We start from the raw sequence: 15,391 nt of genomic DNA, 5'->3' as shown, positions 1-15,391 counted from the left end.
TAATCTGTAATAGAAAATACACCAACCAGGAAAGGCCAGTTTATTCGTCCGTCCCAAAGCTACCTCGATGTACTCTCTATTAATGTCTTGGTCTTTGCAACTGGCATACCATACCATATGTAAGACTGAATCGATAACCGCAAATTTAACATCTCAGTTATGAATGCAGGTCTTGGCATTTAAAAATGTATGTGAATTGGGTGAAGTAAAGACGCTTTGTATTAAAATGCATAGACATGCGCAGATTTTGTGCAATTTTTATTTACACATTTATATCAACGTGTCCATTTAAAAGGACCAAATAGTAAAGTTGCTCCCTTCTGTATCAAACTGAACACAGAAATCTAATTTCTGTACATTCACTAAGGCTCTTTGTTTTTGCCAAAAAACAGAAAAAAAAAAAAAAAAGAAAAAAAAAAAAGTTATGATAGTTCCGTAAGGCAAACAATATCTAAAGGAATGGTAATGAGTTCCAGCATACAGCATTTTGTACTTTCTTCACAGCACAAGTTGCAATGCGGTAGCATCCTGTCTTTTTCCATTTTTTACGATGTTCACCTTATTTCCAGAGATGCATAAACAGAGGAAGATCAACCAATCCAAGAGAAAAAAAAAAAACTATGTGTCCAACAATAAATTATTTAATTTTATTTAAAAATGTCTTCTTTGCAGATTCCCTGTATGTTAAGAAAAACTGATGGGTGACAGTAAACAAGGGTAGGGAGGAGTATGGAATGTTGGTAGCTACTACGTCAACCAACCAATTTATCGTGGGAAAGGACATGAGTAACACATAGGTATGCCTTTTTTTGCATTGCAGAACAGGCCAAACAAAGAGATGTGATGCAAACAGAACAGCTCTACAGTTTTTGCACATCTTGTCTTTATAAACTTCCAAAAATAAAAGGAAAATGAAATGTCAAATAAATATATGCATACATAAGGAAACTTTATTCATTTTTTTTATGCCACATAAAGCTTCTTGTACCCGCCAAAAAAAGGTTTGCGCGACACCTTACGGCAGATATGACTACCGTTCCCCCCCCCCCCTTTACACCAACTTATTCTCTCTCAGGAGGGAGGCCATGGGGAGCCAGCTGACCTGCCTTCCCACTGCTCACAGTGTACACACTTAAAACACGTTTCCTCCTTTTAGAAGAATACAAAAAGGAAAAAAAAAACAAAAAAAAAAAACAAAACCAAAAGCTAGGGTTCAGTCTAGGCAGACATATGGCAGGATGTTGAGGCTGCTCTCGTCCCCGTGGGGGTCCAGGGCTATGCACTGCGTCCAGTCGTACCAGTTGCCCTTGGTGTCGTAGCAGCCGTTGACCCCCGGCCAGTGCTCTTTGTGTATTCTGTTGAGGTCCTCCGGCTGCACCTCCCGGCTCACGCCCGGCAGGTCCGCGTCCGGACCGTCGGCCACTAAAACGTGCGTCTTGCGCGACTCCTTGACGCAGCGCTCCTCGCGCTTCAGGAACTCGGTCATGAAGAAGTGCGCGCCGGGGGTCTGGGCGCCGGACGACGTGAGCGCGCTGCTCTGGATGTTAAGGTAGGACTGGATGATCTCGTTCCTGTAGAGGTCCTTCCAGTTGGTCTGCTGGAAGGGGCTGGGGAGGGGCGCGCTGGGGTTCGGCGGGGGCAGGTCTGTCCGGTGGATTTTGGGAGGGGGAGGGGGAGGGGGCGGGGGAGGGCCCGGGGGCTCCTCGCCCGGGTAAGATTCTTTGTGCGCGAGCGGTTTGATCTGCCCCGTCACGGGGTCGAAGGTCAGCCTGCGGTCTTTTAACCGGACCGGTTTTGTGCTCTCCTCCGTCGGCTGGCCGACCAGGTTTACCGTGTAGTCTCTGGGCCTGTACCTCTTCCTCCTCTTGCCCTCGAAGCAGGAGTTCGCCCCCTCGGCCTCGCCTCTGGCCCCCTCTGACGAGAAGGTCTGTCCAAGCGGCGGGGTGCACAAGCTGTGCGAGGTGCTTTTCGGGGAGTCCTGTGGAAGCTCTGGCAACCCGGTGCTAGGCTGAAGGTGCAGGTGGTCTTGGGCGTGCCCGTGCCAGGACAGAGGGGGCTTGGGTTCGAGGGGCGGGGGCCCCTCTGTGTGCGACGCCGGGGCAGGGGCAGGGGGGATTAAAGGCTGGGGTGAAGGCAAGGGAGAGGGCACTGGAGTAGAGACGTCCAGAAACCTGGAGCTGGGAGACGGGCTCGGCAGAGTCCCTTTAGGTGCATAAGTTGTGGGCCTCTTGGCCGGGGGTTCTTGCTTCAAACTTTTCGGACTGAAAGAGGAGCAGCGGGGGCTGTGGGGCGGGGGCGGGGGCTGCACCCCTCCGCCCCCGTCGTCCTTTTTGGCCTGCTGCTGCAACACCGCCGTTTTTAGCAGGGAGGAAGTGCTAGGTAGCTTTACAAGTCCCGGTGAACTGGGGTGAGGCTTGACGGCGTTGACGGGGATCTTGCCGTGCTTGTCGCTGCTGTTGTCGAGGTGCTCCGTGCGGCCCCTGTCGGGGGCCGGGTGCGGGCCGGGGTCCGGGGGGCTGGGGAGGGACTCCGGACTGCCCCCCACGCCGTTAGTGGACGGCGGGGTGGAGTTGTGCACGGGCTCCTGCGCCGATTTTCTGGAGTGCAGTCCGTCCCGCTGCGCGCCCTTGCGCTTCCGGCCGCCGGACTTCTCGGCCTTCCCGGGGTGGGAGTTGTGGATGTCGTTCCTGCTCTTCAGCTCGGAGATGGGCTTACCGGCGGGAATGACGGCCGGAGGGGAGGGGTCAGTCCGGCAGGGGAGGGGGCCGCCATTAGCCGAACCGGGGGTCCCCACACCCCCCTTCGCCAGGGCCTCCGTCTGCCCGGGCTCGATCAGCTTCTGCCAGTTCCGCAGCAGCTTCTTGGCACGCTTAGCAAGATCTTCATCCTTCGTCTTCTTCCGCACATCGTTTATCAACTTCCCCAGCCTGGTTTCCTGAATTTCCAAAAACATATTAAAAAATGTATTATTATTTTTATTACTACATTTTTACTTTGCATGTTAAAATGCACTTATCTGACAAGCTCTGAACCTCCCACCCAAGTGTCCCACCTCAAGTGCTTCTTTGGTGATTGGATATTTCTCCAGATAGGATATTACTTCCATTACAGCCACCATGTTGCGTATCTGCTGAAAAATGAAACACGAAAAACATGTAAGAGTACAGCTCCAATCAAACCCTCAAGTGACACACCTTCTAAAACAGCTTCCAGTATGAACATTTTTACGTCAGAGCGTCAGCGTCAAAGTCAACCTAAGGCCTAGCCGAGGATACGTTATGCATTAGCCTTTAGTCCGTCTTACCTTCTACAAATCTCATTTAGCTGAACCATGACTGTTCATTCCTGTAAACACGTTAGCATTTTCCCTCCTTTACTGAATCTGTCCTGAGTCTGTGAACAAAATGAAGTTCCTGAAAAGTTGCTCTCATGCTAATCTTCAGGACTATTAATGAGGTCAAACTTGTCTGTCACACACCACTTACAATGGCTATAGCAGTACAAAGTGATAGTAGTGCTTCTCATATTTAGCTAGAATCAGTTTAAAGACACAGCGTTATTTAACCTCCTGAGACTCAGGAGGGAAAAAAACGTTTTCATTATTTAAGATTTTTTGGACAAAAAAGGTGTCTTGGAAGGCAAAAATGCTGCAGTGAAAATATTTTCCAAATATAGATTTTATTGCATTTTAATTGAATGTCCCCTGAATATTGTATTGAAAAATGTGATGTCCTCAAATGTGATATTAAAATATATACTATTGACAATAATAATGATAATAATCAGTACATCTAATTGTCAATGATGAATTGATTCATATACACATTTCACAGGCGTTTCCATTTCCTTGTATATTCTTGTTTCTTACAAATGACTAATGAAACTACCTGAACTTACTCTACCTTTTCATAAAGAAGCTAAAAAATGTCCCACTCTACCTTCCTGGCCTCTTTATGACTCAACCTAAAGGAACTTTGCCAACAGCCAACCATGATTCAACATGTAAACACAGAACAAAGGGCTCCATCCTACCTCAATCCATAGGCAAACCTAGCACAGCCCACACTGCAGATGGCTGCTATCACCTAGAGTTGGCTACATGTATCAGGCCCTAATCCTACATCAAGCCTGCTGTTGAAATGAGTAGCTCCAAAATAACCCAGAATAATCCCAAATGTATTTTTACACAACAAAACATGATCAAAGTTTTGACCTGTGCTGGGTCCTACAGAGGTGTAATTAGCCCTCAGTGCTGGTTAGCTGTGAACACAGTCTGCTCACTTCACAAAAGACTCCAAAGGAGTTAAATATCTACAGTGGTCATTCATACAGTGACCCGCTGCCTGAAATCAGACTGGGCTCTTAATGGCTTCAAACTTTCAAACTCGCCAGTTAAAAAAAGAGTCAACTTTTTTTTTTTGCACACGCACTCGTTGGAAGAAATGTTAGTGTGGATGTACATTTGTGTGGGTGCGTATATTTGTGTGTTCGCGCGTGCGTGCGTGTGAGTTTGTGCAGAATTAATTTAAAAGAATGATAAACATCAACTGTTCAAATTTCATGATGAGTTGCATCCAAATTAACTGGTTTATATAACCGACTCTCAAAGGTTTTCAAATGTTATATATAGACTGAGTATACAGCGTCTATTTTCCATCTGTCTGGATGGGGAGGCAAGGCGATGTAAGGAAGTGAAGTAAGTTTGCATGGACTTTCACAAGTGCAGCTGAGTGATACCCGTGCGTTTTTATCGGACTGAAAGAAGGCTCAGTTTCAGGTTTTAACTGACAAAGAACAGAGTACCATTATGAGACGTTTACTCATTTCAATAATCCAAGTTGAAGTATGAATACAGGAAACACGCTTTACTGGCATTGTTCGGCTTTCGCGATTTCTACATTTTAGATGTAATTCCGCAGAACCGCTGCCACGTACCCCCTAAATATAGGACCCAACATCTGTGCAATCCGAGGAAGCCCTTCAGGAGCCGTGTAGGGGTTTTCAGTCAATGCTCGCATATGAATGAGGTCAAACACCAAGCAAAGGTCTCACAACCAGCCAGAAACCACCTGAACTGAGTCAGACCTTTTGCAACATTGGCCAGAATCAACTGAGAAGCCACACACCAGAACGGCAGGTGCTGTTTCAGTGAGTTTTGACATTCATTGCGGTCAGACCCCCCCTTCGGTAATAGGACACTTTTATACGCTATTTTCTTACCCAAGAAAATATCTGAAACGAATACATTTTTTTTTAATACACAGCTGATTTCTTACCCAAATACAAGGGGACACGCACGCGCAGAGAATTCCGTAATCGGAGGCAGATGGAGTCTTAAACAATATTCCCTTTCCAACAGAAGCTGGATTTATCTGATCTGAAAAACCTGGTAAAAACACCACAACTTTAGGAAAAGGTAATGTGCAATGGCAAATACTGCACAAGTAACTGAAATAGTCAACACTAATTCATTTCTGAGGTAATCAAATGTGGGCTTCATATTATAGCCACTTATACTATTTGTAGGGGTACTTCTTGCCGGTGTACTTGTGCTAGTGACTATAAGGAAATCAGGAACAGAGATGTTAATTTCTTATCTGTGAATTAACGACTGCTTCTCAGCAGTAGCAGAAATTCTGCGATTGACCTTCCTCTTGTGAAAACACAAGGAGCAAACCAGGGACATTAGTGTTCTTTGACCTCGGGTCCCACGCAAGCTGTACTCCTGCTCCAAGGAAATGACTTTTAACATTGCTACACGTTAGAAATGATTCCAGGCAGGAACAGACAGAGCGCACTCAGCGTGAAAAAGTAACTGGGTGTAACAGCTGACCAAAGTCTCGGTCTCTAGACATTGTACCTTTGCAGTAATAAAGGCCGTCAGAACGCTGGAATTTAACGAAAATGGCTTGAGAATAAATTAAAGGAGATCATATTCATGTGATACAATGCCTTCCTCAAAGCAACTCTGACAGTTCTAGGCACCACACTAAAGCACAAATAAGAACTACAGCAATTCATGGTATGAAACGTAAAAGTTGCAAGGAAGGTGCAAAACTCACTGAAGTGCTTCGGGTACAACAGAAGGAGATGAAGATGGGATTTGACTGAGGTTTAACAAAGTGGAAGAAATAGTTATAGTTCTGTCAGCACAACATGGGCGGTCACTTTTGTACCCGTATCTTTTGCTATTGTTCAAACAGAATTTTCAGTACACACATCGTCGGTTGCGGCCTATGAAATTAAAAGGCAGACATTTCTAGCCCAACAGGTTGCCAGAGTACGTCATCAAGCATCACTAACATTGTGCTCAAAGTCAAGCTTCGTCTACACGATGGTTTTTTTTCCTCACTGCAAGAAACAAACAGGCGATGCTCCCTGATGTTAACTGGTACAACCGACCACAGCGATGAAAGCAATGCAGACCGATCAGAATGACGTCTGTGACGATCGAGCAGCAGATGTGTACAACGGCTGCTGTATCAGATGATTCTGCGAAACAGTTTAAGCATATTTCAAAAGGTATTTGCTGATATCAATGTTAGAAATAATAATTGTGTTATTTAGCGGACACTTTTATCAAAAGTGACTTACAGTTGATTAGACTAAGCATTTATAAAATTTTACGTTTTGATCATAAATAAACGGTATTTGATGAAAATGCATTTTCCGCACTGTATTTTCAAATACCTGTGAATTGGATCCGGTCATCTACAATTTTTATGGCTTCAGGATGTGTGCACTCTACAGGCTTGTGACTAACATTTTAACTCATTTTGATAAATAACAAATATTAAACTAGTCACAAAGTTGATATGTTAATGTTATATGTTAATGAAGCTGTTCATAACACATTAGTCTACAACAAAACAGATTTTGCAATAGTCCAGATATTGTTGCCACACATGCCACAATCATATCCTGCTCCCTGAAACAATACAATTATAATGAAAATAAAAAAATAAAAAAGCTGCTCATGATACAAACTTTAATCACTAGCTGAAATGCTTAAAATCATGCAGATACGGGTCAGGAGCTTCAGTTAATGTCCACATCAATCATCAGAATGGGGTTGTTGGTGCCAGACAGTATCTTAGAAACTGCTGATCACCTGGGATTTTCGCACACATTATATTATATCACATTTATGGCATTTGACAGACGCTCTTATCCAGACCGACGTACAGTTGATTAGACTAAGCAGGAGACAATCTTCACCTGGGGCAATGCAGGGTTAAGGGCTTTGCTTATGGGCCCAACGGCTGTCCGGACACACAACAGTCTTTAAAGTTTGCAGAGAATGGTGCCAAAAAACAAAACATCCAATGAGCAGCAATTCTGCAGACAAAATGACTTGTTAATGGGAGAGGGTCAGAGGAGAAGGGCAGACTGGTCAAAGCTGGCAGGAAGGTGACAGTACCTCAAATAACCACACATTACAACAGTGGTACGCAGAAGAGCATCTCTGAACACACAACACGTCAAATCTCTAAGTGGATAGGCTACAGCAGCAGAAGACCAATGACTCTAAAAGAAAATAAGTAAATACAAAATAAAGTGCTCACTGAGTGCATGTATTAAATTATACACTCGTGATCAAATAAAGCTGACTCAATTTATGTTGAGTCAGCACTGTATATGAACGTTACAAAGCCAATACAAAAGTCCCCATTAATTCCCCCTTGCTTAGGTTGACGTCGCTTCTGATACATTTCCATGGAGACACATTATTTAAACTCCCTTTGGATAGTTGACCAATTCATTCAGTCAGTTACACGCAAGCATAAACACTAAAGAGACTGGTACCTATGCTTTGGTCAACTCCCTTTGGATAGTTGACCAATTCGTTCAGTCAGTTACACGCAAGCATAAACACTAAAGAGACTGGTACCTATGCTTTACCAATCAACCATTTTCCAAATGCAACATGAACCGCAACACACTGGCAACTTTACTTGTAAACCAATGACAAGTCTAACTTCAGCTGTAAACACTTCAGTGTGTACCCATTTCTGGGCCTCAAGCAGAGCGCAACCACGACCTTTCCTAAGGACTCAAGCCGGGCGGAAGTGGCTACACAAAGGCCGCTCATGCATCGTGACTCAAGAGATATGGTGGCAGTATTTCGTCTAACTAATTGTACGACCTAGAAATTAACACAACCATTTTAATTTCGGTGACTTATAACTTGACTAAGCAATACGTGGGACGATCTGAAATGCACGACAGCGAAATAACATTTTGATTAACTGTTACAAGTTTTCTTTAAGAAAAACTCGTCAACATTAGCCAGCTTTGTCCCAAGTAGCTAGCCATCAAGTTGACCAAGATTAAAACATTCAAAATAAAGATGGGCAGTTAGATAGGTAGCTAGCTAGATAGTTAATTTGGTAATTAGCTTCAAGTGAAAGCTACTGAAGTTAACGAACTTCCCTAACTTGGGGTTTTTCCTCCCAACTTAGCCAGCCAGCTGGCAATGACACATGCAGTGTAACTTAGCCAGTTGACAAACAGACAGGAAGCTACTTGCTAGCTTGCCAATTTTACACGATAACTGGATTGACAGTTTTGACCAGTGTTGCATATGTGGGCATTACTGATGGCATGGAATTGAATATTTTGCCAAACCCACCAATAATTTACAGCCTTTATCGTCCCCCCCAAACTCCAGACCGCTAAAACAACGAGCTACCTAAGTTAGCTAGCTTGCTAGCTGAATCGTGGATGCACTTCATCGTATCGCGCCATACACTTTCTAGACAGCTAGCTTTAGACTTCTTTGCCCAGCGAGAGCACACCGGAGGAGCTTGCTGGAAAAATAACTGCGACCAAACAAACCCATGTTTCCAACGAACTAGCTTTCTAAATAGTTAAATGTTTTCAAAACGATATTCAGTCAAGTCCAGCACTGTTGTCGGGTGCAATAAGTAGCTAACGTTACAAGAAACGTTGGAGCCATGGGCAGATGAGAAATTCAGGAGTCTCTGTTTGTGTTTGCACGAGTCGTGTAGCCATTGAATCAGTCTGTTGGTAGCCTCATCCATGTATCTAGATAGCAAGCCACTTAAGGACCGGGGTAAAAGGGGGACTGTGTTCGCAGGAGGACCATTAAGTTACTCACATTGCTTTGGCCATCGATGGCCTGCAGCAGCCGGTCTCTCATCTGCTGCGGGGTTGCCGAGGCCGCTGTCATTGCCTGGCTGGTGCGGTTCGACTGGCGGGGGGAGAGGAATCCTCCGAAGAGACGGGTGGGTGACTTGCAGACACTCACAGGCCTTTCGGGAGATGTGCTAGGAGGTAGAACCCCATCTTTTCTGTGGTGCTTTTTGCACCATTTGTGTGTTTATAGATCGGGGTCTGTTTTATGTAGCTATGTCCAGGGAGAGTGAGCTTCTTTGACGTTTGTGCCCCACTACCTCTCCGGCGCTCATCTAGCTAGCTTTCTGCTCTGCTCCCTGAAATGCACTGACTAAAGAAACAACAGAGAGACTAAAGAAATAACAGAGACTACTCTCTTCACATCTATTCCGGGGTAACAGAATGAGTTCCGGTTCTGGTTCAAATTGGTAATGTGTGCCAACGTTAAGGAGTTCCGCTAGTGGGACTTCCGGCATCTCACTATTTCCACCATTGAACTACAGTTCAGTGATTTCCACAGTAATTTGCAAAACGCTTGCCCGACGCATCCTGAGGACAACGCAACTACGCACAAACGTAGGCATCTACCAGTTTAATCACTAGGGACAAGGAAGATATACCGTATAACGGAGATGATTTGTTGAAGGCCATAGCAACAAGGAAGATTAAACCCACTTACAAAGCGAATTTCACGCCAACAATGCTGGCATTCACACCGCCAACAAATTCAGAGAGAAGTCCACCACATCCCATCGTATTTTACACCAGGGAAGTACCTTACTGTTATCATTAGCGGATATCCAATTAACGACCTGTGCCCCATTTTATCATTTCACATCTCAGTTTACAGAGTCATTTGAACTCTCACATTTTCATTTCTGCTTAAATTGTTAAAGGTGTTCAAATTCTAGTCAATGTTGCAGCAAAAAAAGGCAAAACAGGACACTAGGATACATAACCAAGAGTACTGAGTATAAATCTAAGGAAGTTATACTCACCTTATACAATACCCTTATCAGACCAGAGTATTGTGTGTGGTTCTGGGGACCACACTACAAGAAAGATACAGCGGTGCTGGAAAAGGTTAAAAGAAGGGCAACCAGAACTATTTTTTTCAAATTATTTTTCTTAATGTAGTTCAGGCAATAACTTGACTGGGTTTAACAATGGAGTGAACCTTATTAACTTGTTACTATCATATTGCAAGACAAAGAATGTCTTAATATCTTGATTTATAGTCAAGTACTACAATATGCATGTCCATCTCATATGAAGTATGATTTACCTAATCTTAATGTTTCATTGAAATGTGAAAGGAATGGGGAGCATATTTTCTGCTTTTCATCTTCTGGTTGTCAAAAATATTTTAAACAATTGATGAAACGTGGCATCTAGTTGCAAATATTACATTTATTTTACAATATCCCAAAAACATATCTGGTTATGACTGGCTGAAGAATTGTGAATGCATAAAGTATTATATTTTGGTTCAAAATTGATATCCAATTTGATTCTTCAGAAAACAATATCAGTCCAACAGTATCAGTCCAACATAACCATCACATATTACCACTACCAGCAAAAAATCTACAGTACAATTCTTATTAAAGCTGTTACTTTTGATAGCACTGCGATTGTTTTTCAAATTTCCATGGTAATGTTGTACTGCCTACAAAAAAAGTCAGTTAAAATCATAAGGAAAGACATAAGAGCAAACCTCTACTAGAAAGTAAAATTCTGATGGGATACAGAAATTTAAAAGGAAAAGATTCTATTCATATACAAACCTTAATTTCTGATGATACAACAGAGGAAGTGTCCATTTGATCATACAATAATATTAATATGTGCATGCCCTAATATAGTAAAACATAGCAATATTCACCCCTGCAATATACATGTCACCACACTATGTGACTGTGCCATTGTTAGCATCATGGACAGGCTCAACAGGATGTAATGTTCTTCAGTTTCATGTAATTTCAATGGCTTCGGTGTCAAAATAGGTAATTATCCATGTGGCACGAGCTTCGTATTTGGTCCACTTTGAGATTTCTAACCTTTTTCTGAATGAACCAAGACACCTGGGAGAGAAGTTGGCACAAAAAGAACAATGCGAAAAGGGCAAAGTGAGTCCATGATACTTATAATATAATTACAGGAAACATAATCCACGAAATCCAACAAAGGCGAAGTTTTCCAGGCTAACAGATAATCTGACACTGAGAAATGTCCCATAACAAAACACCCATGAATGTGGTTTCTCCTTTGAAAGAACTCTGCACACTTCCTCTTGCTCTTTATGATCCAAATAACCTGTTGAAATACGGGAACACAAATTCAGGTGCAATTCTATTATTAGTCAACCAATCATCAGTAAATTTACTTTGGCCCTGACCAATACATATACTACCTTTTGAAAGTTTGGAATCACTCAGAAATGACATTTTTGAAAGAAATTGATACTTTGATTTACCAACATAGGATTAAATTGATACAAAGATAGTAAAAACATTGATATAACAAACAACTATTTCTATAATAAAAATAAATAACTTTTCTCTTCTTCAAACTTTCTGTTCAAAGAATCCTCTGGGAAATTAGGGATTCTATCAGTCAGGTTCTGAAGATATTTTAAGACTGTAGTGCACACCCTTTTCACCTTTGTATGAATTCTTGTATGTTTCTTGGTAATCTCACACATAGAATAGCCTTCATCTCAAAACAAAACAATTGACACATTTCTAGAGAATGCAATTTTCTTTTTAAAGCAAAATTTAACTTGAGGAGTGTCAGTGTACCAAATAGTGTAGCAACTGAAATAAATATATCTTTTAGCTTCATTAAATGACACAATTGTTTGTAGCTGCACCTAATATAATGGGAATGGTTTTTCTAGTACCAAATCAGCACATTAGCATGATGAGTTAAGGATGACAGTGTGTTGTTCATACACAAAACTAATGGCTGCTGAGAATAAGGCTTTGTAATCATATGTAAAGAAAAGTCATTTCAAACCGTAATTAACATTATCAAAGTCTCACCTGGATTTTCTTTATCAATTTAATACTACCATGGTGAATAAAAGCATCGATTTATTTCAAAGCTATACAAATGTATCCCTGATTCAATTTTTTTGGCTTATTTTTATAATTGTATTTCATTAAAAACATTTCAATACAACACAGAAAAATAAACAAAACAAGCATAGAGCTAGCTATAAATAACTTTCCACTTTATACAAGATTCCACAACCACAGTCCTTCACATTAATATAGAGCTTACTTGCAGAGGCTATAATATCTTGGGTCAAGCTCACTTGTGTGGTCATAAACATATAATGTACTCTCACCTCCATTAACTCATAATGCATCTACTCTAGTTCTTTCACTCATCTTAATCTCATACATTCACTCATCCATCTCGCCTATACACATTCAACTACAGCATCCAATAGGACTGTTAAATATATCATTTTACAAGGCGCAGAATAGTATTAATATACATTACATTACATCTTGTATATGGGTCGCAAACCTACCATGGAAAAACAATACTTACAAAATCATGCAAAACATCATGAAGATGTTCCACAAAGCAATAAAGATCCGGAAATAACGTAGACTCAGAAGAAATTCTCTGATGTTGTCTCCTGAAAAATATTACAAAAGCCTCAACTCCTTTGTGATTTATTGCTACTTAATTTGACAATTTCGAGTATAAATACACTAAGAAGATAACCGCTGTGAAAAACTACCTGTGGTGGGTCCGAGAGGTTCATCGCCAAATCCTTGAGAATGCCTTTTTTTCCTGAGAAAAAAAATTGCGCTCATGTTTAATCCATCCCTTCGCTAACATACGGCCACAGCGCAACTACAGCAGAACTGTTTATCTAGCAGTTTACCTATAACTGTAAGGAATTAGACGTGTACCTGAAGACTTGTGTTTAGCTGTACGAAATTAACTTGCTAGCCAGTGAACCATGTAGCAAAGTTAGCAAACTTCCTCTTTTTTAAACATTTTGTGGTCTCGTACTTACAATTTAAAATTCAGCACTGCCCCGGCATTCATCAACAAGGTCCTACAAAACAAAACAGCAAATGTCAACGATCATCTCGGTAAATAAATCTTACACGTAGACAAAGTAGCCAACTCAAGATAGCGAACAGGCTAGTAAACACAGCAAAGCATCAAAAACTAACATCACTAGGCAGCTAGCTATAGCTACATTAGCATATAAAGACAAACTACATAATTTTGGTTTATGATTATCTTATATTCCATGTGAAATTTTAAACACAATGATGGAAACATAATTTGTGTACATCATAAGGCACTAGCAATATGAATTTACCCGAATATCAAGAGATCGCCGATCATTTTGTCCGTCTTACCAAGCCAACCAAGCAAACATGCAGAATGCAACGTCCGGGCTGCAATGATTGACGTGTGATTTGCACAAATAGCTGAATAATTTCCCCATACCTGCAACACAATAGCCAATAGAATTTCAGTCAGCCAAACTGTTGGATACAGCCTAACCCGGAAGTAAACATCAAACTAAAAATGCCTTCACTGTACGTATGACAAAATGTAACAATTCCGATTGCGGAATCATAAAATATATTATGTGTTTGTATTATTGGAACGACATTAAAATGTTGCCCATGTTGCTACACACGGTAGCGCCAGCATTTTATAAAATACATTTATAAATACACAGACCACAAATGCATTTCTCTAACCTCACTGAGGAAAGCGGACAGTGAAAGGGGTGTCCGAAAACGGCCGTGTTTCTTTTCTGTTTTAGCCCCAACACACACTTGATTCTACTTATCACTGTCTTGATTTAAGACCACAATTAATTAGCTGGGTATCGCTACGTGTAAGTACATTTTAACAATAAGCAAAATGTAGGCTAGCTTAAACAAAAACCTGCACCCACTCCAGCCCATTTTGGATAACCCTGGTTGAGATGATCTTTTAAACTTCACCGATCAAAATCGATTTTGTTTCTTTTTGCGCATCTGGGCAATCAAAATAATATATTTTTAAAGTTAATCAAATTAATATTCCTCCCCCCAAATGTCATACATGAAATGGGCTCCCAAAAATACCTCAAAGAATATTACCCTAAGCCCAGATCATGCAGTTGATATGTTAGATACGTTTCATTTTTAGTCCTGAAAGTTCTTATACTGCCCACTAGAGGAAGATTTGGAATTGTTCTTGAACAAATTAAACATACAGTGCCCCCAAGTACAGTGATGGACGACACAGGTGCCATTGTGTGAAACATCACCCTACCTGTGACCCTCACTCAGATTGGTAGGCTAAGTTAAGATCAGATTTAAATGTTATTGAAAGTGTAGGGATGTTAAGCTCAGTGTCCCCATAAAATTCCACCCAAAATGTTCTCTCTGCTCTGCAACACAATCATCTGCGTACCCCCATTTCAGTTCCCCATGTCGTCACTGCAAATGAGAATTCGGTTGTCAGTTGACCATAGGCAGTTAAATGACTTCCTCGTGCTCATCGTCTAGGACTACAAACGGTTAATACAAACTGCGGTGTGTCCGTCCCCTTACTCATACCAAACCAAAAGGGCCTCGGTGTAAATCAATAATTTGCCCTAAAACAATTGGCTGTCCGACTAAACCTTATTCATAACCACGCACTTAATCAATGTCGCATTTTTCGCACCGTGACGAAATATAGAAAATTGCTGCGAGAATTGATATTAAGTGTGGTATCTCACGAAGATTTCTTATTCGGTCTGTGGTTGAGTCTACGAAACTGTAGCATAGTTTGGTTGGATTCTGTTACAGGAATTTAAGGTGCCTGCAATGCATTGGATTTCTTTCGATGGTTCACCTGGCGGTAGATCGGCTTTCCAGATTCATATAAAATAAGTAATATGTCACTACTACAGACGAGAGTCTCCGGGGGCTTTAGTCGATCGAGCAATCGAAACAACTGAACGTGAAATCTAATTCCTTTAAGGTGTTCCTTAAAGGCATTGATGCGGTCTCGTAAGGACATTGTTTTCTGCAACTCGGTCTGCTGTGGCTGGAGCATGGAATTTAGAAGGCGTAGGCTATAAATTCTGATTAAATCAAATAACGCTGCTAAATATATTAATTTTATTTCGGGATAAAATGGGAGCTTCATAAGGTTTTCATATTGTTCAACCTAAGTGCGTAGCTAATTGTGTCCGGTCGGTGACGCTCGGTAAATGGAGCTGACAAGCAAG

At 41.6% G+C, this 15,391-nt stretch overlaps 2 protein-coding genes across 3 annotated transcripts; both read right to left on the bottom strand.

The window, feature by feature from the left end:
- Positions 1–241: 241 nt before the first annotated feature.
- Positions 242–9,452, bottom strand: crsp7 (cofactor required for Sp1 transcriptional activation, subunit 7). 2 transcript variants are annotated; one of them, XM_061239999.1, is made up of 3 exons: positions 9,122–9,452; positions 3,053–3,130; positions 242–2,935 (listed from the first exon to the last, which is right to left on the bottom strand). In XM_061239999.1, the coding sequence occupies exons 1-3, from the start codon at positions 9,191–9,193 to the stop codon at positions 1,214–1,216; spliced, it is 1,872 nt and encodes a 623-aa protein (XP_061095983.1). In that variant the 5' UTR covers positions 9,194–9,452; the 3' UTR covers positions 242–1,213. The 2 variants fall into 2 exon arrangements, with proteins under 2 accessions (XP_061095983.1, XP_061095984.1); XM_061240000.1 differs by having other exon boundaries at positions 3,053–3,127.
- A 1,076-nt stretch (positions 9,453–10,528) lies between these two features.
- smim7 (small integral membrane protein 7) lies at positions 10,529–13,592 on the bottom strand. The gene is made up of 5 exons (XM_061239852.1): positions 13,493–13,592; positions 13,178–13,219; positions 12,896–12,948; positions 12,700–12,790; positions 10,529–11,454 (listed from the first exon to the last, which is right to left on the bottom strand). The coding sequence occupies exons 1-5, from the start codon at positions 13,516–13,518 to the stop codon at positions 11,439–11,441; spliced, it is 228 nt and encodes a 75-aa protein (XP_061095836.1). The 5' UTR covers positions 13,519–13,592; the 3' UTR covers positions 10,529–11,438.
- Between the last annotated feature and the right edge of the window lie 1,799 nt (positions 13,593–15,391).

Source organism: Conger conger, chromosome 4 (genome assembly GCF_963514075.1).
Source record: "Conger conger chromosome 4, fConCon1.1, whole genome shotgun sequence".
NCBI lineage: Eukaryota > Metazoa > Chordata > Actinopteri > Anguilliformes > Congridae > Conger > Conger conger.
The sequence above is the reverse complement of the archived record's forward strand: the minus strand, read 5'-3'. Positions and strand labels throughout refer to the sequence as shown.